Below are 27,542 nucleotides of genomic sequence, written 5' to 3' on the forward strand. Positions count from 1 at the left end.
CAGGGGCCGAGGGCGGCCGGACTCTCTCCTGAATTTGTCTGCTCTCTGCAAGGAGATTGTAGGTGGTCCCCCAGCAGCTTCCAGACACACCTGGACACCCAGGAGGACCAGGCACTCAGAGGTGAGAGAAGAAGGCAGGACTCTGGCAACAGGGTTTCACAACTCATGGTTTATTGACACTTGAGCACAGTGGCCCTCGGAGGAGATCGCCTTTCTGGCCCCTTCATGCCGGGGACTTATCCCTGCAGACAGGGGAACTGCCATCCTGTCTTGGAACAAGACCTCCCCTCGCACAGAACACCACTCCCAGGAACCCACTGAGACGTGCACAGCCTTGGCAAGGCTCGTGCGGTGCGTTTGGCAAAGCTGTGGAGCCTTGGCGAAAATCGCAGGCCTCCCGGGGATGCCCCCTGGGGCTACAGCCAGAATCAAACCAAAACAGCTTATTTTGCACAGGTCCACCCGGTTTCCGTTTAGCTTGGGTGGGGGCCAGGCCTAGGAGCAGCCAGCGCTGTGCCCCCAGCCCTGGGAATACTGCTGAGGTAGCCGGGACGCAGGGGAAGGGGTGAGGCTGGGGCCATGTGCTGGCCCAGGCAGGGCAGGCAGGCAGGACTGCAGCAAAGGCAGGGGTCGCCAGAGCTGACCCAGGATCTCAGAGAGCCTGTGTTTCTCCCGTGGGGCCAGCCCCCCGTCACTCTCCCCCCAAAACATGCCCATTTCCTAGTCCTGGATGCTGAGGACGGGCTGGGTCAGGGAGGCCATGCATTTGCTTCCGGGATTTCAGCGGGTTGGGAACTTGACTAGAACAACCTGGAGAGCCCAGCTGCGCCCTGCCCCCTCCCAGGCGCCCCACACCCCCCACACCTGCAGAGGGAGCCTGCTCTCCCCAACTCCCCCGCTCGCTCGGGATCAGCCCTACCTGTGAAAGCAGGGCTGACTTCTCCAGCTTTTGTACCCCATATAAGGCGCTGGCAGCTGCAGCTCGATTCTTTTTCAACCCACTTAAATTTAAGAATAGACACTAATAATACTTAAACAGCCCTCCCTGCTGGCGATGGGGGATGGGCCCTCAGCGCTGGTGGCATCTCCCTGATGCACCGGGCTCACCCCGAGTGGCCCCTGCACCTCCAAAATTCCAGGAGCTGCTGCACAGACTCAGTGCAACCCTGTGCCCTACGAAGGGAAAACAGGCCCAGGGAGGCGCAACGACTTGCTCAGCTCATACGATGAGCTAGTGGCAAGGCTGGTACTTGAGAAGGGGATCAAGGTCCACACCAGTGCCTGTGGCCTGAAGAGGAACTGCGCCAGGACTCGCAGAGGCTGAAGATGTCCAAGGGCTCCCAGCCCAGCCTGGTGAGGATGGAGAGATCTCCTCTGTGCCGGGGTGCATGCACAAGGCCAGTCCCTGCGCAGCAGGAGAACGAGGCTCCCTTGGTCTCCAGGGAAGGACGAGCAGCTCCCAGGGCCGCACCAGGCAGCCTGGTGGGTGGGGGGCAGGAGCCTCTGACCCCAGCAGCCTGGCTCAGGGTAGGGAAGACCCCGGGACAAGCCTGGGGAGATCTCCCGGGCTTCGGGCCGGAGCATGAATCAGACCACCAGGTGGGGTGACCCAGACTCCGTGGGGGAAGCTCCACTCTTGGCGGCAATCAATGGAGTAAGATTAGCAAAGAAACATCGATCCCTCCCTCCATTAAGGTCATGCCCACGGGCGGCTGGGCTGGTAGTGAAGGGTGGGGCCACATCCTGCCTCTTGCCAGCCTCGTGCTGGGAGGGGCCAATGAGGAGGCTTCTGGCTCCCAGAAGGCAGCGGGGCCTTCAAGTTAAAGTCATGTTGGCCACCGAACATTCTCTGAATTGCAGTGACCATGTTTAGGATGCTTTTTATCATGAGCCCTTGAGCAAGGCATTGACCACGTCTAAGCTGCTTCTTCCTTGCCGTGGGAGTGGGGGGTAAATGCTGAGGCTGCAGGTGGTGGCCCCCCCGCTGGCTCCCTCCCTCCTTGCTGGACAGCAGACTCGCCTCAGGAGGGCGGCTCTCACCATCCCCCCTCCCTGGGCTGAGAGGGGCCAAGGCTCCCGGCAGGGCAGGTGGGCTCGCTCCCTGTGCAGACCCTCCCGGGGCCCCACTGCTGTGGGTGGACGCTGAACCACAGGACTGCACGGCCTTGGGGACCTGATGCCAAGCTTCCTCCCCCTGCCCTCTGCCCCGCCAGTGACATTCTCCTGAAACCTCAGCTAAGCCAAAGCCACCCACTGCCCTTCCCAGACCTGCTGGCCTCCGCCTGCAGCAGCCCTGCCCACCACTGTGAGCCGGGTCCTTCCGGAGAGACCCCTCTCTCCAGGGCCCCCTGACCTCTGCCTGGAGCCCTCACCCAGCCCTGCTCCTTTCAACTCCACACTCGAGTCACATCTGCCCCACTTGACGTGAGCAGCCTGTATCACCCGAGTCCTGTGGCTTCCGAGCTTCACCTTCCCAGGTGCACTAGGGGACAGCGAGTTGCTCACAGGCAGGGGGACCATGGGCAGAGAAGGCAGCGGAGGCAGCCAGTCACGGGGCAGAATGAGGGGCTGCGGCCTGGGCAGGTGGGACAGACTCCCAGCAGCAACCCTGCTGCCTCCAAACGGAACCAGAGACCCCCAAGCTACCTCCAGACTTGCCAGAGCCTCTTCAGTGTGTTCCCCAATGAATGCAACTCAACTACCAATACACAAGAGATTCTAGAATATTCTAGTCAAACAGCAGCAAGGACCTGCCCATTCACGAAGCTCGGTCCCTCAGCTTGGGGTCCAGCCAGAGACATGAGGGGCAGGGCCAAGGGGGGCTGGGGGGCAGGCCACGGTCACCCTGAGCCCCCAGAGCCCCGTGGTCTGGCCCAGGCCACGCTCTCAGGGCCACTTTGCTGACTGTCAGCGGCGCATCACAAAGCAAGAACTCTTCAGGAAGAATTCTAGCCCAAATCACGCCTGACAAAATAAATCCTGCTTCGTAAAAAGTGAAACACGGCTAGTAGAATCCTTCAGAGGCCTGGCACTTCCAGCCTCACCTAAAGCTGGTTAAGGCACTTGAATGGCTTATTAACACCACCTGGAAAAATCTTTGTTTCAATCCTGATTTAGGAAAAAAAATTCAGTAACACTGCAAAAGAAGTTTCCCCTAAAAAAAAAAAACAATACTTAGTTTTCTAAGGAATAAAATAAACGCTAAGCCCTGTCTAAGTTATATGACACATCAGGTCACCTTGGCACTGATGAAACAAAGACAACTCTGAAATACTGCTTCTGAATCAGACTTCTCCCTGGAAAACAAGAGACCACAAACAAAAGATGTGTGCGTGGTTGTTCTGAGCTTCCTCTCCCCAGGTGCTCCAGGGACGAGGGGACCAGGGAGGCCAGGGCAGGCGTGTCACCAGCGGGTGCGGGACGCGGCAGACCAGATCCCTGGCACTCACTCTTTTCCTCTTGCAGCTGTGGGCAGGAGGAGCCGACGAGAAACCTCTGCTGGATGCATTTGAGAACGTCCGTGGCTCCCGGGTCCGCCTGAGGGCCCCCCGTACAGCGTCCTGCTGCCCCGCTCGCTTGCCTGGCGCCTGTAGCCTCTGGTCCGGCCCCTGCCCGATGGGGAATAAGGCCGGTCCACCTCCCGGGCCTCGTCACTGTCGTGAGGTCTCCTCCCTAGGCCTCCTTCAGAGACCCCGCGGTCCCACTGCCTGTCGCCAGCAAGGCGAGACACTCACCACCCAGTGCAGGTCTTGCCGCCGAGATGGGCTGATGCAAGCAGCACGAGGGGCTCGGGGTCCTGGGGAAAGTACTGCGTGGGTGTTGCCACCTGCCCACTGCCATCTGTCCGGTCCTAAGGCATCTGAGGGAGGATCACAGGGAGCAGGCGGGGGGCCTGGACCTCCTAGCTTCTCTGTAGAGTGTTGGTCTCTGGCTCTGAGATGCCAGAGGGCAAGTCCCCTGCCCCCTGGGCCCCGCCCTCCAGCAGGTCTCGGGGGTCCCTGAGGAAGACCACCATGACCGTGATGTTGTCGTGGGAGCCCCGCTCCCGGGCTGCAGCCACCAGTTCCTCAGCGACGTGCAGCCCACTGCCCTGCTGCCTGACCAGGTGGCTCTGGATGAGGCCAGCCACGTCCTGGTGGGGGACAACGTCGAAGAAGCCGTCGCAGGCGAGCAGCAGGTAGTCCTCGGAGCCTGTCAGCTCTCGGGAGGCTGCGTCCGCCTCCCCAGACACGTAGGGCTTCTGGGAGATGTCCCCTGGGCACGGGAGAGAAGGGCCTCACGTTAGAAGGCCCCGCTGCCTGCTGTTCCTGCCCGTCCCGCCAGGCCTGGCCTCCCTGTGGCCAGCCCCCGCGCCCGCACTCATGGCACGAGGACACGGGGGTGAAAAACTCTCCTCACACTGAGGAGAACAGCAGGGCGGTGTGGCCGGTTGAGCCTGGTGTCCCTGAGGCAGCGAGGCCCGAGTTCAGCTCCACAAGGCAGCTTTCTCACTCCAGTGGAGCCGGACCCTGAGCGGGCGGCCGAGGACACTGCACAGGCTGCGGCCCTGGCCCTTCCGAGCTCCCGCCAGCCCCAACAGGCACCTCAACTGAGCGTGTCCAAACATTCGCTCTTCCTCCCTCACCTCTGCTCTTCCAGTCTCCCCATCACAGAAAACCGCGCCACGATCCCCCCAGGTCCTTACGCCCAAATCCGTGGGTTCCCTCTCTCTCCCTCATGCCCCACATGCAATCCACTAGCAAGTCCTGTCGAGCTGCATTTACCTTCAAAACGCAACTCGAACTCATGTCCCCTCCTCATTTCTCCAGCTCACACCTCACCCAGACCCCGCAGAGCTTCCGGTCAGTCCCCCTCCTTCCACTCTCACCCCGACAGGCCCTTCACCACGGAGCGGGACTAGACCACATGGCCCCCTGACACGGGACAGCCCGGAGCTTCCCCTCCCCTTGGACGGGCCGGTCCGTGCCTCCACTCCCTGTCCCGGGGTGTCCAGAGACAACTGCAGAAGCAGCAAGGAGAAGGGCTCTACTGCAGGCAGCACATGTGGCGAGAAGGACAGAAGGATTCAGGAGGCTGGCGGGACAGAGGTCGCATGGCAGGGGCGGCAGGGAGCGAGGGATTTCTAAGTACTTGGAGGGAGACGTGCGGGTGCTGAGAAAATAGGATGGGGGCGCTGCTTTACTTTATATTTTAAAAGATAGAAAAAAATTATCAGCATGATGGGGGGAGGGGAATAAGCTTCATGTACAGAATATTTAAAAACCATCTTTCAGCACATGCCGCAGCTAGCCAAGCGCTGCCTGCTAGATTTTTCTGAGGAACTGTTTCCAGGAAGAACAAACAACATATAAGTTAAACTGCAATTATTTGTGTGAGATGAAAGTTTCTACGGTGTCTGTGCCTGGCCTCTCTAAAGTCATCTGAGTCCCTTCACCATCAGATGGATGACACCACCCTGGAGACCCGCACATGACACTGCCGTCCCAAACAGCTGGGTGAGCCTGCGGGCCTTGAGAGGTCAGGAGGCCTAGGCCCTGGGCAGCCTTCTCTTCCCACCCCCACCTCCTTACCAATGGCTCTGGAGACAGCCAGGGTCCCATTGACTCTCCAGCAGTCCATGTGACACACAAAGCCACCCAGTGCTTCAATGCGCTCCCTCTCGTCCTGCAGGAGATACCAGAGTGGGGCCTGGGTGTGGGGGCAGGCGGGTGCCTGGTGCTGGCACTCGAAAGGAGATGAGCTGGTTTCTAAAACAGCATTGGGAGCCACGGCTCTTGAACAATGCCCAAAGGAGGCACTAGCAAAACAGCGAGTAATTACAATAACCTCAACGTCCTTCAGTTGCAGGAATGGCTCAACAGGTTATGGTGCAAACAGATGGACCGCCCTCGGCTGACGGCTGCCTCCTCTGCGTTTTGGGGTTATGGAGATGCTCAGGAGGCAGCAGAGAGACCGCGCACCCCAGGGTCAGGTGGCGGGTCCCTCAGCTGCCTCACTTTTCATGTGGGGACACTGTCCCTTCTTTGTGAGCTGCATGTGGCCACTCGGCAGGGCTGGGCGAGGAATGTTGCCTTTGCGTCCAAGTGAGGACCCTGAGGCTCAGACAGGTGAGTGACCTCTGGGTCCCAGCGTAGCCTCTGCTCAATGAAGCCCCACCCTGGTTCCTTCAACTCTGGCTCAGCGTCACCTCCTCCCTGAAGCCCTTCGCCCCCAGAGCCCAGGTGGTCAGCTATTCCTTGCTCATGTGCATGACAGGGCCCTGCCTGTTGACCTCACTTACTGGGCTGCCTGCCGGGGCAGAGGGCCCGGCTCTTCCCTGCAGCTATGGGCTCCATGTTGCTGTGACAGGAAGGGGTCACTTGGGATGCCCAGCTGTTAAAGCCCCAAGCTTTAGGGGATCCCAGCCGCTCCAGTCAGGCAGGGGAGCCCTCCCTCTGGAGAAGCACCAGAAATGTCCTGAGAAAATGGGCCCCTTTTGCTTCTTCATCCACCTGACCGGGTGCTTCCCCACGTGGCCCAGCATGATGGGGGCCAGGGACGTCCCGGGTATGGATGGACAGAGCCCCTTACCTGTCGCTCGGGTCTGTGCGGCTCCATCAGCTTCACCACCTGTCCCTGCTGCACCAGGATAACCTGAGAGTCCCCGAGCCAGGCGACGTGCAGGGTCTTTCCTGCGACGAGTGCACACACACCTGTGGTGCCGCTCTGCAGCCGCTGCAGGGAGAGAGGCCCGCGCGGGGTGAGGGCGGGGCCGGGAGCCCACGCCACAGGCACACACCTGTCCAGACTGAGTGGCAACTGGAAGAGAGCTCGGCCAGAAAGGGGAATCAACCGCTGATGCATGCAAGGGCCCCAATGAATCTCATAAGGCTTATGCAGCATGAAAGGAGAGCACGTGCTGTGTGGTCCCCTTGATCAAACTCTAGAAAACACACTCTATTGTCTGTAGTGTCAGGAAGCAGACAAGTGGGTGTCTGGGGAGGAGGTGGGCAGAAGAGGGGACAATGAAGGACGGGAAGAAACTATCGGGGTGACAGAAATGTCCGCTACTGTGGGGAAGGTTACAGGGCGTAGACAGACGTCCGAACCTATCAAATTGTACACTTTAAATATATGCAATGTATTATGTGTCAATTAGATCTCAATAAAGTGGCTTTAAAAATCATAATAAATGAAATTAAACACCTGCTTCAGGGAATCCTTTCTCACCTCCTGGGGTGACAGTGGCCAGGAAGGTCAGGGTGTGCCAGCTTGTCACTGGGCTCCCACCTCACAACTTTGGATGCTGGATGGTTTTCTGTTAAGATGCAAAGTCCGGCTTTGCTGATTTCTGTTGAGGTCTGTGCTCAGAGCGTCTATTGACACTGCACCACCCCCAAGTCTCCTCACGAGCCATGTCAACTGGGGCAGGTCTTTTAAGCTCTCTGGGCCTCAGATTCCTGATGTCCAAAATGGACACACATGTAGTACCTGGCCTGCAGGGAAGCAGTGGGGTTCAGTGGGCAGTGAATTCACAGGGAGGGGCCGGAGCGTTCTTTCTTCTCGCAGGAACACACGCCTCGTCCCTGTGTGGCCATAACTCGTGAGGAAAGAGCCTTCCCAGCAGGTACCAGCAGCCCGCTGAGACCCTGCCCAGGAGAGCAGGAGGAGGGGGGCTGCTATTAATCATGTTTTGTTTTCTGTATTTTATGACGCTTTGACAAGTTGGTGGACTTGCTAATCCTCGAGAGAATGCCCCACCCAGGACTAGCCAATTCCTAAATACAGCGAGCATCTCCGGGAGCGTGCCTTTCATGACCAGCCAGACAGTGTCTTCAACCACCTCCTCTGTCCCTTGTGCCAGGCCAATGGTTCCCCGAGCCTGGAAGGCTTGGGCATGGCCCGGAACCTGGAGCCTGTCAAGGTTATTCACACTGTCCAATCCTAAGCTTGCTGTGACTTGCCTGCCCTGCCTCACCCATGCCTTCCTGTGGAGGCCATAGCTCTGGCCATATTTTCTTCACTCCCTCTGCCTCCTGACCGACCGTGGTGCCTCTCCACATGGCCCTGTGTGGTGGCGGCTCCTCTTGGGAACCGTAAGTCATAAACTCCTCTCTCAAGGCAGGCGTCTCCATGCCTGTCATCTCACCATACCTGATTAAAACAAAATCCTGGGCACATTTTAAAATAGGCTGCCCTTCCCTGTGAGGCCTGTACACCCTCTGCATAGAGGCAGGTCTGTATTGCTGCGGGGCCAGGTGTGCTGGATCAGAAGCAAGCTGTATGCTGCTTCTATTCAAACGAAAAACAAGCCCCCTTTACTGTAAGAATGAAATTACGGGACTACCAGCAGAGTTCAGTGAGGACCTTCTGACATCCCAACCCCTCTGATTTCTTTCCCTCTGCAGCCCTGGGTCTCTTGGGTACTAATGGCTACTGACCCCCAAACTGCACACGAGGCCTGTCTGCTGGTTCTCACCTCTCGCTTGGCTCTCCAGAGAAACATCTCATCGGTGTGCCGGAAGGCTTGTCTGAGGGCTCCCGCAGGGTCCGTGGGCAGCTCTGGCTGCCGGGCAGCACTGGCGTGCACGTGCACAGCGGCGTATCTCGCAGCATCCACCCCTCCGTGACCGTCAAACACGGCAAAGTAGGCGCGGTCCACGGGGTCCTGGTGGGGAATACAGTGAGAGTCACAGCCCTGCCTGCTGGCCCCGAGCCTGATCAAGGCCGTGAGCTGGCCAGAGGCTCTCGCCTGGGGTAGAGCCTGGGTGCTGTCTGGGGTAGGGTCTGGAAGAACAGTCTGGCCTTTGCCATCAGACAAGCCAACCTGGTTCAAGCACTTATGAGCTGGGACATTTGGAAAAGGACAACCCTCCAGAGCCTCAGTTTCACCTCTGTCCCAAGTGGCTGGATGCATAAAACGAGGTAAGATGTACCAGGTGGCTCCTGGTGCTGGAAACAGAGCAGGGCTCAGCCACCACGAGTCTGAGATGAACGTGGTGTCCAGGGTCTCCCCTATAACAGACGTGGGCAAACCACCTCCTTTCCTCAGTCCCTCAGCTGGGAAGTCAAGGTGGCTGGTGGCTGCCCCGGCCTGGAAGTGCTAGGACGATGAATGGCACCTCCTGGTACCTTGGGAAGTGCTCTGAGAGCCGCCTGGGACCTGGGCCTTTAGGTGGCCACTGTAGGCATCACTCTTGCCTCAGCTCTGGCAGACAGCTCTGCTCAGCACCCAGGGCGGCCCCCACACGCTGCACAAGCCGTCCTACACTGTCCTGACTGGGGACACTGACCTCACACGCCGCCACGTGGCCCGGGAGGTGGGGCACTAGAGGTGGCACACTCACGGGCAGGCCGAAAAGCTGGTTGAAGGCAGGAAGGCACACGTGCCGATCCTCCATCTTGCGGCGAGTATTCCGGATGGCATGGATGGAGACCAGCCACTGCCTCTGTGGAACCTGGGCAGTCAAGGGCACCTGCTTCTGCCACTGGCTGCATACTTCCCAGAGCTGGTTAAAGAAAGTCCTTGCCAGGCCCTCGGCATCCAGCACTGATGGGCACAATGGAGGATTGTTAGGAAGCACCAAGGCAGGCCTGCCGAGGCTCCCCTTGCTCTCTTTGCCCCCTTTCCTGTGGCCCCTGCAGCTCTCGACAGCCCCCATCACAGGCCTGCACATGCCCCACCAGCCTGTCACTCCCCGGGGCATTCTGAGTACACCAGCCTAATACACTATGCATGATAGCCTGTGTCATCAGCTGTGAGAAATGTCTGGTTTGGCAATATGTGCCAGGAGCCTCCTGGCCCACAGCAGAGCAACTCCACTCATGGGAGCCCATCTCAAGGAAATGCAAAGATAATTTAAGGACTAAGTACAGAATCACTTATAACTGTGCATTAATTAGAAACAACATATATCCAATGACAGAGTAAATTATGGTCTATTCTCTGATGAAGAATTAAGCTGGTACTAAAAATGATTTTCGCAACTAAACATGCAACTGCCATGCAACCCAGCGACTGCACCCCGGGCATCTACCCAGAGAAAGGAAGGCTACGTTCACACCAAGACCTGTGCCAGAAAGTTCACAGCAGCTTTAATTGGAACAGCTGAAAACTGGAATTCGCCCAGGTGTCCTTCAACACGTGAATGGTTAAACAAACTTTGGCACCACACGCCACGGAATACTACTCACAGAGGAAAGGAAGGGGCTGCCGACACACACAGACTGGGATGAATCTCCAGAGAATTAGGCTGAGCGGAAAAAGCCAATCCCCCAAATTACGTACTGTATGATTCCGTTTATATGCACTCTTGACATGACAAAATTATAGAAATAGAGATGATTCATGGTTGTCAGGGGTTCAGGCAGCGGGAGGGGTGTTAGGGTGGCCATAAACGATGACATGAGGGATCCTTGTGGGATGACACTGTTCGGTATCTCAACTGTGTCAAGGTCCTGGTTTTACTACTTTTTTGCAAGATGTTACCGCTGGGGGAAACTGGGTGAAAGATACATGGGACCTCTCTGTATTATTTCTTAAATTGCAGATGAGGCTATAGTTATCTCAAATTAAAGGTTAATTAAAAAAACTGAAGAGTAAAACAAAAATGGACTTCGTACTACAGAGTTTGCAAGCATGTAAAATGCTTATATCATGATAGTAAGGAAAAACATTCATGTTAAGAAAAAATGTTGTAAAAAAAGGATAGAAAATTCTACATACAGTTTGATGATGAGTACATGAAAAAGCCTTCCACCACTTGGACCAAGAAAATAAAAGGCAGGAAAGGCCTACACCCAAAATGTCAGCAGTGGGTGTCTGCAAGTGGTGGTTCTGTGGGTGATGTTTTTTCTTACATACACTTTTTTAGTGCTTTCTCAATTTTCCATTACAAGTGTTAGGCCCAGATGATGGTTTTAAAATATGTCCATAAATTCTTTGATACTTCTCCCTTCAAGAGTGGGAGCCTAATTCCCTTCTCTGGAGTGTGGGACTTAGTGACCTGCTTCTAATGAGTAGAACAAAACAGAAGTGACTGTGAGTGGCTTCAGACCCTGGGTCCTAAGAGGTGCTGTGGCTTCCACCTTGTGTGCTCTCTCCCTATTACTCTGTCTCTGTCTGTCTCCCTTGGGAATCACTGGCTCAGGGGAAGCCAGTTGCCATGCTATGAGGATGCTCAAGCAGCCCTGGCAGAGACCATGTGGTGAGGAGCTGAGGCCTCCTGCCCAGAGCTGTGTGATGGACCATCTTGCAAGTGGAACCTCCGCCTCCCTGGCCTTTGTCACAACCCCATGAGAGACCCTGGGCCAGAACCACCAGCTCAGCTGCTCCCAAATTCCAGACTCACGGAAACAGTGGGATAATGAATGTTTACTGTTTTAAGCCACTAAATTTGGGGGCAATTTGTCATGTAGTAACAGGTAATACCCCCCACAACACAAATTTTAAAAGAAAAACCCCAATCCTACCTAAACCTGGCTTCTAAAGAAAACATTAACAAGGAAAGGTCCAAAGAAAACCTCGGGTGCTGTGCCTCAGAGACTCAGCTCATTCGACGCACAAACCCCTCCTGGCCCAGGTGCGTTCGGCAGGTACAGGTGAGTCAGGGCCAGTCACTGGAGGGTGGAGGGGGTTCAAGGGCAAGTAATTGAAAACAGGGCAGACTCCGAGGAGTGTTGCAGGCCACACTCAAGGGACTCAGCGAGTTGGAGAAGGAAGAGCTCCTGCCCAAAGGTGGTGGCTGCAGAAGGAGGAAGGGCTGAGGCCAGGGGAGGCCTGGAGGGTCTGTGAGTGCAGAGGGGCATTGAGAGACACATCAGATTCGATGCATCAAGGGAGGGGTGGGGGTAGGGTTGAATTGGTGGCTGCCACCACACCCAGGATGCGAGGGCCATTCAGGTGTTTGGGAGAACTGGGGGACCGGCAGGGCTGGCCTAAGGGGCTGTGGGTGTGGGAAGGCTCAGCTCAGGGAAGACAGGCCCATATGCGCTTGGCGCAAGGGATGGACTCCTGCCAACAAGTCAGACACCCACACGTTCAGCTGGTCTGTAGGTGCTGCCTCCCCGCCCTCCCTCTCTCCTCTGTGACGGCTGTGCTCAGATGGCTGCCCTGCCCACCAGGACTCTTTTTCTCTCCCTCAGGAAACCCCAGGCTCTGTGCTCTAGCAGGCCTGAAACACCCAGGGAGGCACACGGTGCCCTTAGGTTGTGCTACTGTCTCCATCAACATGTTTAAACTTGAATCTTGGCTCCAGCGAAGGGCAATTACCACTGAGAATGATAAGCAAGGGGAGGATCCCAGGCCCAGAGAGTCCTGAGGCTGCTCTCAGGGACACTCACAGGAAGTGCTCACTGGGGAGGGGCCGGCGGAGGCTCTACCTGCCCGGGCCACACAGTCTTAGTCCCATCTCTGCCCCTGGTCAGTGATTCTTACAACACCTGCCATGACGCTCATTTTGCAAGAATGGCTTTGAGATGATAGACTACTATGTTCCGCTCCCATGACAGGAAGCAAATGATCAAGGCCGAGCCTAGGCCTGTGTGGAGGGCAGGGGCCGCCTGCGACTTCCTCCTGTGTGGGCCCCTCCCTCTTTCACCGCAGGTGGCAGGAGCCCCCAGGTGTAGGGCCGGGCTGGTGTCGGCCGCCAGCAGGTGGCGCTGATTTCCCGCTGGGACGGCAGGCTGGCAGGCACTCCCTTTGTGTGCCTAGAGCCAGGCGGCTTTGCAGAGGACAATGGGTGTCTGTCACTGTGCACCACTGTCTCCTGCGCCTGGCAGGCGGGAAGGTGAGGTTGTGCTGGAATGGAGCTCGGGCAGGGAGCCAGGGAAAAGGGCAGGGCACGCGGACGAGAAGGGCTGGCACCCACTGCAGTGAGAGGCTGCCTGTGTTTGTCTTCTCTCTTCCCACCTGTTCTCGCTCTGCCCTCAATGTGGGCACCAATGTTGAGTTTAAAGTAATAGTCAGATGATAACTATGTGACATGATGGAGGGGTTAGCTGATACTAAGGTGTTAACATATGCAATATATAAACCTATCAGGTCAACACACTGTATACCCTAAACTTACACGATGTTATATGTCAATTACATCTCAATTAAAAATAGTAATAAGGGGGCTGGCCCCGTGGCTTAGCGGTTAAGTGCGTGCACTCCACCACTGGTGGCCCGGGTTCGGATCCCGGGCGCGCACCTACGCACCGCTTCTCCGGCCATGCTGAGGCCACGTCCCACATACAGCAGCTAGAAGGACGTGCAACTGTGACATACAACTATCTACTGGGGCTTTGGGGATAAAAAAAATGGGGAGGATTGGCAATAGATGTTAGCTCAGAGCCGGTCTTCCTCAGCAAAAAGAGGAGGATTAGCACGATGTTAGCTCAGGGCTGATCTTCCTCACACACACACACACACACACACACAAAAAGTAATAAGGTAACAAGTCAGATAGGAAATGGCAAAGGAAGGGAAATCCACCAAAGGTCCCCCTGCTCCCATAGCCAGCGCTGGGCCCCGGGGACCCACTCTGCTCTGCATCCCAACCACCCCGCAGCCCTGCTGTGGCCTGGGCTGCACCCTTCTCCGGCGAGGGTGGAGTGAACGATGCCTGTGCCAAGCCCAGGCCACGGGACACCCCGCCACGGCCCATGGAACACTTGGCCATGGCCCTCAGGCTGAGTGGCTCTCGCTCTTTGCAGTTCTGGTCCCACGTGAACAGACACTTGGGTGACGTACAACAGAAAGGAATTACTAGCAAAGTGAAAGAAAGACACACAAAATAAGAGTCCTGCCTTTCCACGAGGAAGCTCCCACCCTGCTTCTGGGCTCCTCTGGCCTGCAGCGTGGCTCAGGGCCTGCCCCGCTGACCGCTGTCCCGGGGACAGGCCGACAGACAAGCCTCCATTGGCGCTTCCCCAAGCTCTCGTGGACACCACTGAATCTCCACCTGACAGGGTCCTGACTTGGGTCAGCCCAGGCAATGGGTCTGAGCTCTGGTGTTTTCTACTAGCTGGACCCCGAGGCCGCCCCTGGGGACTGCTCCCATGTCACCCTCCGACTCCGACGTCACCATGGGGTGACGTCAGCTGAGGCAGAAAAGCAGGTGCTTGAGCGTGAGTTAGCACCTTGGTTTCCTCCCGTGTAACACGGGACAGGCTGCTCTGAGGCTCAGTGAGTGGGCTGCAGCCCCGCCGACGTCATGCTGGTGTGAGTGCTTCCTCTGCGTCTTGATTCTGCCATCCTGTTCTGAGCATGCGCACCCGGCACTGCCCCTTCCAGCCCTCCAGTCATGTGATGCCCACAACCGCCCTTCCACCAGCAAAGTGAGAATGGAAATGGAGTCCAGGTGAGCCCTCACACCTCCCAAACCGGCGCTCCCTTGCGGCCTGTCCCTTGTCTGGCAGCGAGTCTGTTGCCTGCTAAGCCCAGGGGCCCCAAGAGGGAGGAGAACTCACAGGTCACAGGGGCCTTCTCCTCTTCCTTGTCGTGGTCCTCCTCCTCTTCCTGCCTGGGCAACATCTTGAATTCAGACAGGTCTGTCTGCAGCAGCTGGGAAACTGCCTCATGGGCCAGACATGAAGCAAGCAGTGGTGGAGCATTCCTGGGGACAGGAACAAGAAGTGAAGGGGGGCTGGCTCCTCGGCAGAAGCCAATACCCCAGAGCCTGCCCAAATGCTCCAGATGGAAACCTCGGGCTCCTTTCCACTCAGGGAGGCCCTTCTGGAGGTAGCGATGACCAGCCACACTGCAGTTGTGCGGCCACGATGAGCAGGTCAGCCTCTGGTCCTCAGGGGAGCTGAACAGGACGTCCACGCAATGCCATTTACTGGGGCCCGTGCTGCACCAAACGTGGGTTGGGGCTGGTGGGGAGGAGGTGTCACAGACGTGTAAGATTGCCGGCCGGCCTTGGCAGCCAGGTCAGACAAATGCCCAACATCTAGCCTGATGAGAGCTCCTGGTCACCAATACCAGCTGGGGACCCCTGGGGGTTGGGAATCTTATGGGTTGAACTGTGTCCCCTAAAATTCCTATGCTGAAGTTCTAACCCCCTAGTGCCTCAGAAAGTGACCTTATTTGGAAATGGGGTTGTTGGAGATGCAATTAGTTAAAATGAGGTCATACTGGAGTAGGATTGGCCCCTAATCCAATAACAATGGTGTCCTTATCAAAGGGGAAATCTGGACATAGACACACACAGGGAGAAGCCATGGGAAGATGAAGGCAGAGACTGGAGTGAAGAGCCTACAAGCTAAGGACTGCCGGCAACAACCAAAAGGAACCAGCCCTGCCGTCACCTTGATCTCAGACTTCCGGCCTCCAGAGCTCTGAGACAACACATTTCTGTGGTTTAAGGCACCAGGCTGTGGGACTTTGTTACGGCTGCCCCAGGAAAGGAATCCAGGAGCATGGGACCCACAAGCTGCATCTGGAGGGCCAGGCTGTACACCACCCACAGGGTCCCTGGGCAAAGCAGGCTGTCAGGCGGATGGTGCATGAGGGCGCTGGGCAGGGGGCAGGTGTCAGGACAACGGGGAGCCACGACCCTGGTGTGTTCTGAAGAGGGATGTGACATGATCACATCAGGCTTTTAGACCTCTCTGGCCTCAACATGGAGGGTGGACTGAAGAGCCAACACTGGGTGGAGGCCAAGGCCCAAGCTGGGCAAGGCCTGGCAGTGGATGGGAGGGGACAGAGCAAGCGTTGGGCAGGGGACCAGATGGGGATGGGTTACGTGTCCACAGCAAGTCACAGGTTCTGCTGAGGTCGAGAGGCCTGGGCTGGTGGGCATGTGGTCTGGACAGGAGATGGAGCCTCGGAACGGATCGGGGTGGGGGCTGCAGCTGAAGGAGCTTGCCCGGGAGGAGGGGAGCAGGGCAGAGAGCAGCTGGAGAAGTGGGGTGACCCCAGGGGTGGCCACCTGGGGCAGTGGAAGTGAGACTTGACTGACTGCTTCGAAGGTCACAGACAGGCCGCCCAGAGCAGAGCTGAGGGTTGGAGTAGGCAGGGGTGGGAAAGCAAACGGAGGGAGAAGTGGGAACCTTGTGCACAGGAGAGGGACGAGTGGCAGCTCCCGGCAAGTCCTGGGGATGGAGAGACTGAGGCCAGTGCGGAATGACTCTCGGAAATTCTGCCACACGTGCACCTTTCCACGGGCTCCCGGGCCTGCCTGCCAGCCCCCCTGCCTCAGGGACCGGCTCCCACAGCACATCCGTGGGAAGCCCTCCCTGGCTCCCCAGGCATAAGGGATCCATCCAGCTGGTGCCCCTACAGCCTCTAGGATGCATCCTGACCCTGGAATCTGCCTCCCCACCAGTGGGAGCCCCTCACAGGCTGAAGGATGTGCACCCCCAACCCCCACTGCCCGTTTGCCTGTCCCTGAGGGCTGGGGGCCAACATCCAGGGAGGCCAAGGATTTTCTGCTGGGCCGACACACCCGGCTTTGCCCTGAGGGCAAGGACTTCCCAACAGCCAGGCGGATGGCCAAGTCTCCTTGTGGGCTGGGCGTCCATGCTGCGTCTACTGATGGTCTTAGGACTCTACCAGAATGAATTTGTGATGTTTTAAAATGAGAGGGTGACTCAGGGTAGAAGCCTCTGGAACAGCCTTTGAAAAACAACCAGCCAAGACATGAGAAATGAGTTCCTCTGCTGTCAGGGGATTTCCTGCCAACTGCTGGGTTTTCCTTTTTCACAGCAGGGAGCAGGGGCGCCTGTTCTCCTCATGCCAGTGAGGTCGGTGAGGTTGGCTGTGGCTTCCTGCAGGCCCGAGAGGCCGCTGGGGGCAGGGAGCAGCTTCCGGCAGTGGGGACCCAGACAATGCCTGGCCGTGGGCCACAGGCCTCGCTTCCTGGACGCCCCTCCCACCTCATCCAGGGGTCCCACCCGAGATGCAACCCCCCCCATCCAGGGAAGGTGTGTGCAAGGCCCAGGGACCCGCCCACCTCGGGGTTTTCAAGGAGCTTACATCCAGCAGCAGAGATGAAAATGCACATAAATAATTATAGTATGAGGTATGCACTGCTGAGGACCCGAGGTGTGACACAGGACCACTAACAACGGGGAAGGACATAAGTCACCGCGCCCGTGAACTCGATGCTCTGACTGCCAGACAGTCTCGTGGGGACGCCATCTACAGTCTGAGCAAACCCCATGGACCCACAGGCTCGGGCCTTACACCCAGAGCCGGCGCTCCAGCTGTGGGACGGGAAGCAAAGCTGGAGGGGGCCAGCCCAGCGTGTAGGGGTGCCCGACAGTCACACGCAGTGCAAACAACCCGTGACCACACACGTGAGCATCTGCAACTACGTAGGGAACAACTACTAGAAAAGGACAAAAATAACTGAAAATAAATCCCTTGAGATGGCTGGGAAATATAAGACAATACATTTTCAGATGGATTCACAGAGGGGTCTAAGCGGGCCATGGGAAGCTCTGGAGAGGCCTGTGCTGCCCCCTCCACCTCAGGCCCTGGGGGCCGAGACCCCTGGCTTCTCCCCCATCACTAATGGTCTCAGACCTGTTCTGTCATCCCGCTAATTAACGAGGTGCCTGTTCAACAACACCTGAGCCCGGAGCCTGCTGCCCTCCTCCCGGCTCAGCCTCGCCTGCCGCCAGGGCCTCAAGGGGCCCCACTCCACCTTGAATAAGTTCTGGTTTTCCCTACTTTTAGCTTGAGACACCCTCCCTCCACCTTAACTAAAACTCACCCCCCCAAGGCCATGTGCCCCGGCAGACCCCTCCAACCGACCCCTGACTTCTCCAGCTCAGGCTTGTCCCTGGGCAGGAGGGCAGGTCACCTGCTCCTGCTGCTGCCCAGCCACCCCCTCTTCCTCATGCCTCCCATTTCCACTGCTGTGAAGCAAAACCAGTCCCACCATCCGGGATCCTCCCCCACGCATGGGGCACGTGCCTTCTCTGTGCCCTCTCCTCCCCCAACCTGAGAACTGATGGCTCAGGCTGGAGTCCCTCCCAGGTCCCACGCTGTGGCTTGTCCCTCCTGATGCTGTGCCACCAGCCCAGAGGCCGGGGTAACTTGGGCTCTGTTGTCACCCAGGACAGCTTTCCTGCCTCGATCCCCAGCTCATTTCTTCTTTATCCCCATGGACACGTCATCCTTGTCCTCTCGCTCTCCTCAGAACCCAGGCTAGCAAGCAGGAGTGGCAGGGGCACCAATCCCTCAGGGCCTGACTTTCGTCCCTCGGCCCGAGTCCCCATGGAAGGCCCAGTGGCTGCTGGGGGGACAGACACGGTGGCCCCGGGGCCCTTGACTTCTCTTCTCCCCTCTGAGCGCAGCCACTTGCCCCCTCTCCTCCGTCCCTCCTTCCTTTGTGCTGGGCCCCAAGGAAGGCAGAGCTCCACCCACTCCTGCACCCAGCACCCCGGCGGCAGCGTCAGGCCCAGGCAGGCTCTGCTCCACGGATCCACTTTACACTGCCTGCCTCTAAAATATTTCCTCAAAGCAAAGAAAACAAGCCAATACCACCCTCTGCACAGGCCACACCCCGAGGGACGTGGTCACTGGGCATTTCCTCCGGAGCTCTGTGGGGCTGTGGGGGATACCGGGGTGGATGTGGCCCTGCAGCTGGCCCTCAGCCTTCGTGCTCAGCAAGGACACGCGAGTTGTAGACTCTGCTGGGGCCTTGGGGGTCCTAAGAAGCAGGCCCTCAGGTGGTGTGCAGATGGAAGTGACCTGCCACAAATGAAGCACTCTTGGGGACACTAAGATGCCAGTGCACAGAGGCCAGGGAGTGTCCCAGCTTCAGGGGATTTGCAGATGACCTGTGGGTGATGCAGTCACTAGGGACGGTGGGCATGGCCCCTTGGGGAGGGACGAGGCTCACATGGACGCCGCGTGGCCCACCAGCCCGTACCACCTGGAACCTCCCGTGTGGGCTACAGGCAGGCACGCTGCTCTCTCTCTCCCCCGAATCTGCAAAGCTGGTTGCTGTGCCTCCTCCCTGCACTGGGCGCACGGCCTGGCCCTGGCCCGCCCTGAGCACGAGGCCTCAGGCCAGTCTCTTAACCCACCTGCCCTCTGTCTCCCGTCTGTGAAACGGGACAGAAACAGGACCTACTGTTTAGCACCTGTCATGGGTTGAATTGTGTCCCCCAAAAGATACACTGGAGTCCTAACCTGCAGAGGCTCAGAATGTGACCTGATCTGGAATTAGGATCTTTGCAGGTGTCAGATGAATTCATACTGGAGCAGCGATATGGAGCAGGCCCCATATCCACTGGGACTGGCGTCCTTACAAGAGGAGGAGAAGAGGCACAGACAGGGAGAGAACACCACATGAAGACACAGACACATGGGGAGGACACCATGTGACAATGAAGGCCACATTGGATTGCGTGTCTACATGCCAAGGAACACCAAGGACTGCTGGCAACACCAGAAGCTAGGAGATTTTCCTCAAATCTCTGTTTGAGAGAACATGGCCCTACCGACACCTTGATCTCTGACCTCCGGCCTCCAGAACTGTGAGACAACACATTTCTGTTGTTCTAAGCCCCTCAGTCTGTGGTACGCTGTTAGGGCCGCCCTGGGAAACCAACACAGCACTGTCCCGGGGATTTACAGAGGGAACACACTGGCACAGAGCAGGACATGTGGAGTAAATGGCAGCCAGGTCAAGGGCAGCAGGTGGCACATGCCAAGCCCCTCACTCGCATCCTGTGCCGCCACCCCCAGCAGCGGCCCAGCCTACCTGCTGGCCAGGAAGCCCATCGCCATCTCGGCCAGCTCGCCCTCCACCTCCTCCTGGCTCAGTGCTGTCCCCGGGACCTTCCAGGGCAGAGGGCTCTCCAGGCTCAGTGGGGCTGGAAAGTCGTGGAGGAGTGCATCCAGGAAGCCTGGGGTCTCCTCTGCCATCTGGCTGCTCTGCTGTGGGGTTCCAGAGGCCATGCCCAGAGCATCTCGGGGGGCCTGCTGCTGGGGTTCCAGTTAGTCTTCACCCTGAGGAGAGATGTGAGGTCAGCAAAAACAGGGGGTGATCAGCGCCTTGCTCTTGGGGTACCTGCGCCCTCATGGGTGTGCATGGGCGCACGGTGCCTTGCTTTCTCTCCTTCACCTCCAACCATCACTTGGCAGGTGCTGCATGAAGCCTGGGGCCTCACTGCGGAAGGGCAGGGCAGCTCGGCTTCACAGAGTTCAGGGGGCCCAAGTAAGCAGGAGTCACAACGCTGGCCCATGTCCCGATGCAGATGGGATGCTCGGGAGCCGAGAGAATTGACTTCAGGGGACGGAGCCGGGAGCAGAGGCTGCATGGATGTCTCCAAGAAATGACAGAGAAGGAAGGCTTGTTCCTGGCAGAGGGTGGCTGATGTGGACAAAAGCGGGCAGGAGAGGGACCCAGGGCCAGGCCACTGAGGCAGGTGAACGTGGCAGGTGACCTGGGGAGCCAGGAGGTGAGGAAGTGATGCCATCAGGTCTGTGAGCCTAGAAGTGGTACCCAGAGGGGAGAAGGGACACCTGTTGGGGAAGGAAGAGAAGGGCCGGGCTGGTGACAAGGTCAAACGCAGCAGAGGGCTGGCCCTGGGCTGTTATGGAGACAGACCAGATGGGGAGCAGAGGGGGCTCCCCAGAGGCCGAGGGGTGCCCCAGGGCATGGGCCGGAGAGAAGCAGAGGGTTAACCCAGGACAGTCGGGGAGGTGGGGTGGCTCACACTTAGGATATGGGCAAGCCTATTAAATCCTCTCCAACAGGAGGAGGCCTGACCCTAGTAAGCAACAGCTAGAGGAGAGGCGCTGTGGACGGCCCAGACCGCTGACCCCGCCTCGAGGGCTCTTTCTCCTCGCATCCTTAGGAACGCTGAGGGCTTACTGGCTGCCAGGCCCCATGCATTGCCGCAACACCCCTGGGAGCCAGGACAAACCCCCATTTCGCAGACGGGAACACTGAGACTTGGGGAGGGGCAGCACATCACCTGAAAATGGATGATGGGGTCCAGGAGGGATTGTGGAGCCCAAGCTCGTCACCACCCGACCTTACTCCTCCCACACGAGGGCCTCACCCACAGCTCCTGCTGCATCCTCCTCCCCAAGGTGGACCTCCAGCTCCTCAACCCTGGCTCAAGACCGCCGATGCACTGCCAGCCCACCCTCTCCACCTCACACATGCCCCCCTTTCTCCCCAGCCTGCCTGCCTCCTGGGTTCATGTGCTAGCGAAGGCCCTGTCTGTCAGACACCCCGACAGCCCCAAGGGCCCACCTGGACTCATGCCACCCACTCACAGCCCTCCAGACCCAAATGACCACAGAGTGTCACCCTTCCATCATCCCTCCTGCCCCACCCGCCCCATTCACTCTCAGAGGGCTGCAGTCCAGCCTTCTCCAGGCTCCACTTCCTAACATGCATGTACGAGTGGGTCACCTCCCTGCCACCCACTCAGCACAGGCCCTCCTCTCTCACCCCTTCCTCTCCAGCTGCTGCTCCCTCTGAGCCTTCCCAGGGCTGGGATGCCCCACGGGCTTCGGGAACATTCAGGCTGGGGAACTTTCTTCAGGAACGAATCTCATAAGTTTATCCCCCAGGGAAATAAACAGTGTTTGTTGCCTGTAACAAATTGACTCGTGAGTCCCAGCAGAACCCCGAGTTCTAGGAGGAGAATTTGAAGAGCGGTTTAATACTCATCCCCTTCCTGAGGGCTTCCAAGTTCTGAAGAGTGAATGGAGAGGCAGGACCACAGGAAAGATTCTTCCGAAATCACCCGTCTTAGAATATCTAAAGACCTTGCCTCCAGACTTTGCCAAAGGGCAGCTGTGGTCAGGGGTCTGAAGCTGGAGGATGAAGGCAGCTCACTGCCCAGTGAAGAGCACAGCAGGGAGGGTCTAGAACTCAGGTAACAAGTCTTCTGGAAGAACAGAGGAAAATCACAAGGAGAGCAAGAGGGGGAGCCGAGGGGGAAGTTAAAGTCTAATCAGCAAAGGATTCGGAGGCAAGTTAAAAACACACAAAACCTCTCCCTCCTCTCAGATAAGAATCGAAAAAATTTTAAACTAGACGCATAGAAATAATACAGAAATGTGGGCTCTTGTGATGGAAGGTTACAGGGACAGACTTAAATTCACTGTTACCTTTCATGTTCACTCACAAGTAGAATAAATAAAATGTAGCCGTGGTTGCAAAAGGCAAACAGGTAAAGAGATAAAGAACGTAACATAAAGCAAGCCAGGAGGAGAGCAGGCTGGACAACTGCACTCGAGCCACAGGGTGAGGCTTCGCGAACGGAGGTGGTCAGGAAGGGCCGGGAGCCCTGCGGGGTCGCAAAGGTCAGCTGGGGAGACGGCTGCCCGCCAGCCAGCACCCGCGCCCATCCAGCGCCCGGCAGAGCTGCAGAGCGAGCATCAAGCCAACGAAAAACAACAAGATGGCGTGAATTTCCCAGCAGGCTCAGACGCCCTCGGGCCGAGAAAGAGGCTGAGCAGCCTCCTCTGCTAGGGAACTGCCCTGGCCTTCTGTTGCTTAGGGGAGAGAAATGTGAGTAATGCAGAGCTGCCCCTGAGCAACGGCTGGCGCCCCGGGTCGAGAAATGCTGCCCAGCTCCATGCAATTCTGAGCCTGGAGACAAATACTCTATAGGCATTGAAATCTCAGGCGGTGCAAGGCGCGTTCAGGCAATGTCCGATTAGGATCAAAACCAGAGGGCAGCACGCTCACTGACCTCCCCAGACGCATGGGAGGGCCCCAGTTTGAGAAACCCCAGCCCACACCGTAAAGCACAGAATTCAAGACCATTCAGCCTCGACCTCACTTGCCGGTGGTGGTGTCTGCTGCACATTTCAGAATGCAGGAGCCTCCTCCTGGCCTCCCAGCCTTGGGATGCTGTTTCCTGGGCCTGGAGTCCCCTCCTCAGAGTCTGCCTGTTTCCCTTGGGGTTGGAGGCCCCTCCTCTCTGCACTGTGGCACTGCAGCCCTGGTCTCTGCTGAGCCCCTGCTCATGAGGGGCTGTAGTTCTGTGCCCTGTGTGGGCCTGGAGGGCAGCCTGCAACATGTGTGCTGAGCGGGGGCTGGGGGGCGAGGCAACATGAGAGTGACAGTGCTTGTGTGTAGGCTCGGCCGGCACCTGCCGGAGTGCAGGCTGGCTTACTCTCAGGGCCCGCGCCAGCTGCCCTCCTTTGCTAGACAGAGCCCAGAGCCATCCTGGCTGCTGAGGAGCCACCAGACTTGTTTCTGCATCACCTGGCTGAGGCGAGGGCGAGGAGAGGAGCCAGGACATGGCTTTCCTTCTCTGCGGCCCAGCTCGGGTAAGGGACAAGAGTAATTTCCTTCCTTTTCTCAACAACTCCTGACTCTGATGTAGCCACACGGATATGAGCAAAACAATCCCTTCCTGGGGAGCCTGGGGCCTAGAGATAAAGGCAGGGGAAGGGGTGGGGGAATTCCTAACCCAAAGGAGGACCCAGAGGCAGCCCTGGGAGTGACAGGAGGGGTGGGGGACAGTGCCCTGGCCCTGAGCTCTAGCAGGATCAACTGGAGGGGATAGTCTCAGGAACGACCCAGTGGCTAGCAGGTGGGCAGCAGGACAAGGGGGTTCTGGATGAGGCGGAGCTGGGCCTGGTGCAAGGGGGTCCCAACTGGGGAGGCTGGTGAGAGGCTCAGCGGGGAGGGACTCATGCGTGAGTCTGTGCAAGTCACCAAGGGCCTGGGGTTGGCATGGCAAGGACACTGGGCCCCCAACCCCCACTGCCACCTGCTTCGACCAGTGTGGCCAAATGTGGCCTGTGGCCGGGTCCTCCCAGCTCCTGGAACAATGCCCCTCTGTGCCGCTCACCAGCGGGCAGCCATGGTGGCGGGAATAACGGTGCTGCCAGCTCACCTCCGCCAGGGGCCCCCGGGGGCCGTCGCCGCTGAGCACACTTCCTGGATCACCTCTTTTCACCTCCTCACTTTATAGTGGGGGCTGCGGCATTCCAGCCAAGGAACTTGCCAAAGGTCCCCAGCAAAGTCCGACCGCGGGGCCTGGCTCCTAACTGCGACAGACACCCCGCCCACCCCTCACTGGTCACCAGCCCTGAGATGTGGCCTCTCTGACGGCCCCTTCTTTTATGTCTGTGCCCCCTGCCCTGGCGCAGCCCCTCACCTCCGTGCTCCTGTGCCTTGCCCCATGGCATTCAATTTTGCCCCTGAGACCTCTCGGAGCCAAGCTCTGCTGAAATTGTCACATCTTTGCGGTCCGGCAGGTGGTCTTCCGTGGCTCTAAGCTCTTCTGCTTGCACCTGACTTGTAAAAAGTCCATTCTTCCTTTTTTTCCATTTAAAATATTATTTTCCTCTAGTTTACTGGTTTTGATTCATAAGCTTAACTAATGCACATCTGCATTTTTCTAGGTGGTATGGACAAAATACCCAAGTCCTGATTGACTACAGAACCTGAGTGAAGAAGAAAACAACAGCAACCCTAGAAAAGCAAACTGCATCACTGTCACAAAAGGACTGTATTTGTTGTTAAAAATTTTTCCACAGGGGCCGGCCCAGTGGCACAGCGGTTAAGTGCGCGCGCTCCGCTGCGGCGGCCCCGGGGTCGCAGGTTCAGATCCCGGGCACGCACCCACGCACTGCTTGAGAAGCCATGCTGTGGCGGCGTCCCATGTAAAGTAGAGGAAGATGGGCACAGATGTTAGCCCAGGGCCAATCTTCCACAAGAAAAAAAAAAACGTGGGGAATTGGCATCAGATGTTAGCTCAGGGCTAGTCCTCCTTACACACACAAATTTTTTTTCTACAAATGGAGAATCTTATATCTTTATTTATAATCACTGGGAAGAGTTTGGTGTAAATCCTTCCAGTTCTTTTCCTACATACGTTTACTTTCTTTTTAAAGAATTTGTGGTGAAACATACATAACACCATTTATCATTCTACCCTTTTTTCTTTTTTTGTGCAGAGGACTAGCCCTGAGCTAACATCCAATACCAATCCTCCTCTTTTTGCTGAGGAAGACTGGCCCTGGGCTAACATCCGTGCCCATCTTCCTCCACTTTATATGGGACGCCACCACAGCATGGCTTGACAAGCGGTGCGTCGGTGTGCGCAGGGGATCTGAACTTGTGAACCCCAGGCTGCCGAAGCATAGCGCGTGCACTTAACCGCTGCACCACCAGGCCGACCCTCATTCTACCCATTTTTAAGTGTAGAGTTCTGTGGCACTAAGCACATTCACACTGTTGTGCAACCACCACTTTTTTACAGGCTTGGCTTTCTCACTAGATTATAAGCTTCCTGAGGTCAGGGAGCCAACCCCTGTCCTCTTGGGTGTAACAGGGCCCTTTGCATGTGGCAGCTGGTAAGCGTGATGGCAAAGGGAAGGCGTCAGCTTCCTTCCACCACCACCAGTGGGTGGTGTGGGCTGAGACAGGCAGCCTGAGGCCTGGCACCTTCAAGGAGGAAGCTAAGATACTCTGTGGGACTTGGTGGGCAGCAGGGAAAGGTTTTACAGACAGGGCTGGCTTCAGGTGATATCTCAAAGGAATTCTACAGATGAACTTGCGTGGAGGTTTACAGTTTTCCAATGGCACTCAGAGTGGTATTCGTTTTGTTTACCTCTCACAGCTATGCTGAGAAGTACATGCTCTTAGGTCACACTGCAGATGAAGAAATATGCTGGGGGTGGGGGGTAAACAACACACCTGAGGTCACACACAGAGGAAATGGCAAAGCTGGACTCAGACGGGGTCTTCTGATGCCTTTGTCATTTCCACCTCAGTTGCAGGAGGAAAAGGGTGAAATTTGACAATAGGCCAGAAATGGGCATAAAGTCCAGAGATGACCTCAGAGTGCTGGCTTCACATTCTATCTCCCATGGTGGGAGCACAGCTCGGCCCACAGAACTTGCCCCAGAGAATCCCATGAGTACACGTGTCACTCAGGACATGTGTCCAGCTGAGTGAAAGGTGCGGGGGAGGAGTCCATCATAATGGACTAGGCCCCTCTACGTGTTAGGTTCTGCACTAAAATCCCTACAATCAGGTGCCATTTCTCCCTATTGCACAGAGAGGTTAAGGGGCTTGCCTGAGGTCACACAGCTGCAGCGGTGGAGCCCATGCCTATCTGACTGAGGTTCTATCTCACACATGCGGGGCTAAAGCAGCTGCAGCCCAACACTGGCTCTAACTAAAACACTTACCTCAGACACACTTGGGGGAGGGTCACGAGTGGGGGCAGATGCAGTCCAGCAAGGGTGCAGGGGTTGGTGGGGCAGGGGCCAGGGCGGTGGGTCCCGCCCAGATGCTCCTGGAGGGTGGGGTGGAAGGAGCTGGACCCCGGGACAATGGGGGCGCGTCACCCCTCTGCAACCCGTTCTGCCTCACGACCCTCGGTCCCCACCTGGTCTTCGGCTCGGCCACACCCCCGCCGGCCCCCTGGTTCTGCACCCTTGGCTTCCCAGCCCCCCAGGTCCCACCCAGGGTTCCTCGGGTCCCTGCCGCTCCCCCCGCTCTTCAGTCTCCGAGCCCCGCGGTCTCCTCATCTCGGCCTCCCTGCCTCCGCAGCCCCCCATTCCGCCCTCTCTGGCTCCTCAGCGCCCCGTTTCACCCGCGTACGCCTCGGACTCTTGAGCCCCGCCCTGGCGCCGCTAGCCCCCCGGTCCTGTGCCCGGGCTCTCTCACGCTGGGTCCCCGCGGGCCTCACCTGCACTCCGCCGCTGCGTGCCCAGCTCGCCGCTGCGTGTCCAGCTCGCCGCTCCGGCCGGCCCCGCCTACTTCCCGTCCCCGGCCGGCGCGGGCACCGCGCAAGCGCAGTCGAGCCCCGGGCGGGTGGGGCCGGGCCTCTGCTGCCCCCTGGCGGCCTCCCGGCCGGTGACTACAACCCTTTCCTTTCAGGTGGAGAAGAGATGGGCTCCTCCTGGAGGGTCGCGGGAGCACGCGGCCCACATCCTGGGCTCTGCAGCCAAGCTGCTCACGGGCGAGTTGCTTCACTTCTCAAGCCTTGGGTGGGTGAGTAGATGGGAGAAAGCCATCCCAACTCACAGCGCCCAGAAATTAAACAACTTGTGCAGTCAACAGCTGGTAAGTGGCAGAGTAGGGATGCAAACCCAGACCGCCCAGGGCCTGCCATCCATCAGGCAATAAGGCACAAGGCCCGGGGCTCACCATACTGTTAGTGGCTGTATTAGTTTCTTCTTGCTGCTATGACAAATTACCACAGACTCACACAAATTTATTATTTACAGTTCTGGAGGTCAGAAGTCCTCAAGGTTTCAAGGCTAAGTTCAAGGTGTCAGCAGGATGTGTTCCTTTCTGGGGGCACTAGGGGGACCCATTCTTTTGCCTTATCAGCTTCTAAAGACTGCCCATTCCTTGGCTAGTGGGCCCCTTCGATCTTCAAACCAGGAACGTTGGCGGGCCGGCAGGGTGGCGTAATGGTTAAGTTTGCACGCTCCGCTGCGGAGGCCCGGGGTCCCGGGTTTGGACCCCAGGCGCGGACCTATGCACCGCTTATCAAGCCATGCTGTGGTAGTGTCCCATATACAAAATAGAGGAAGATGGACACAGATGTTAGCCCAGGACCAATCTTCCTCAGCAAAAAGAGGAAGATTGGCAACGGATGTTAGCTCAGTGCCAATCTTC

The 27,542-nt window shown here is 57.6% G+C and overlaps 1 protein-coding gene across 1 annotated transcript; it reads right to left on the reverse strand.

Annotated features, from left to right (window-relative positions):
- Positions 1-149: 149 nt before the first annotated feature.
- PPM1F (protein phosphatase, Mg2+/Mn2+ dependent 1F) lies at positions 150-26,672 on the reverse strand. The gene is made up of 8 exons (XM_058532039.1): positions 26,605-26,672; positions 19,686-19,933; positions 14,434-14,579; positions 9,327-9,529; positions 8,459-8,647; positions 6,571-6,714; positions 5,571-5,664; positions 150-4,254 (listed from the first exon to the last, which is right to left on the reverse strand). Exons 2-8 carry the CDS (start codon positions 19,880-19,882, stop codon positions 3,902-3,904), a joined length of 1,326 nt encoding a protein of 441 aa, XP_058388022.1. The 5' UTR covers positions 19,883-19,933; positions 26,605-26,672; the 3' UTR covers positions 150-3,901.
- Between the last annotated feature and the right edge of the window lie 870 nt (positions 26,673-27,542).

This window comes from Diceros bicornis, chromosome 35 (genome assembly GCF_020826845.1).
Source record: "Diceros bicornis minor isolate mBicDic1 chromosome 35, mDicBic1.mat.cur, whole genome shotgun sequence".
NCBI lineage: Eukaryota > Metazoa > Chordata > Mammalia > Perissodactyla > Rhinocerotidae > Diceros > Diceros bicornis.

What these genes read in the sequence shown, in the direction of transcription:
- PPM1F (XM_058532039.1), bottom strand. Translation starts at nt 19,882, where the DNA reads ATGGCCTCTGGAACCCCACAGCAGAGCAGCCAGATGGCAGAGGAGACC. An exon ending in ACCAGCTTTTCGGCCTGCCC is followed by an intron (nt 8,648 to 9,326) that starts GTGAGTGTGCCA and finishes ATTCCCCACCAG; the next exon opens with GACCCCGTGGACCGCGCCTA. An exon ending in TCTGGAGAGCCAAGCGAGAG is followed by an intron (nt 6,715 to 8,458) that starts GTGAGAACCAGC and finishes CTCTCCCTGCAG; the next exon opens with CGGCTGCAGAGCGGCACCAC.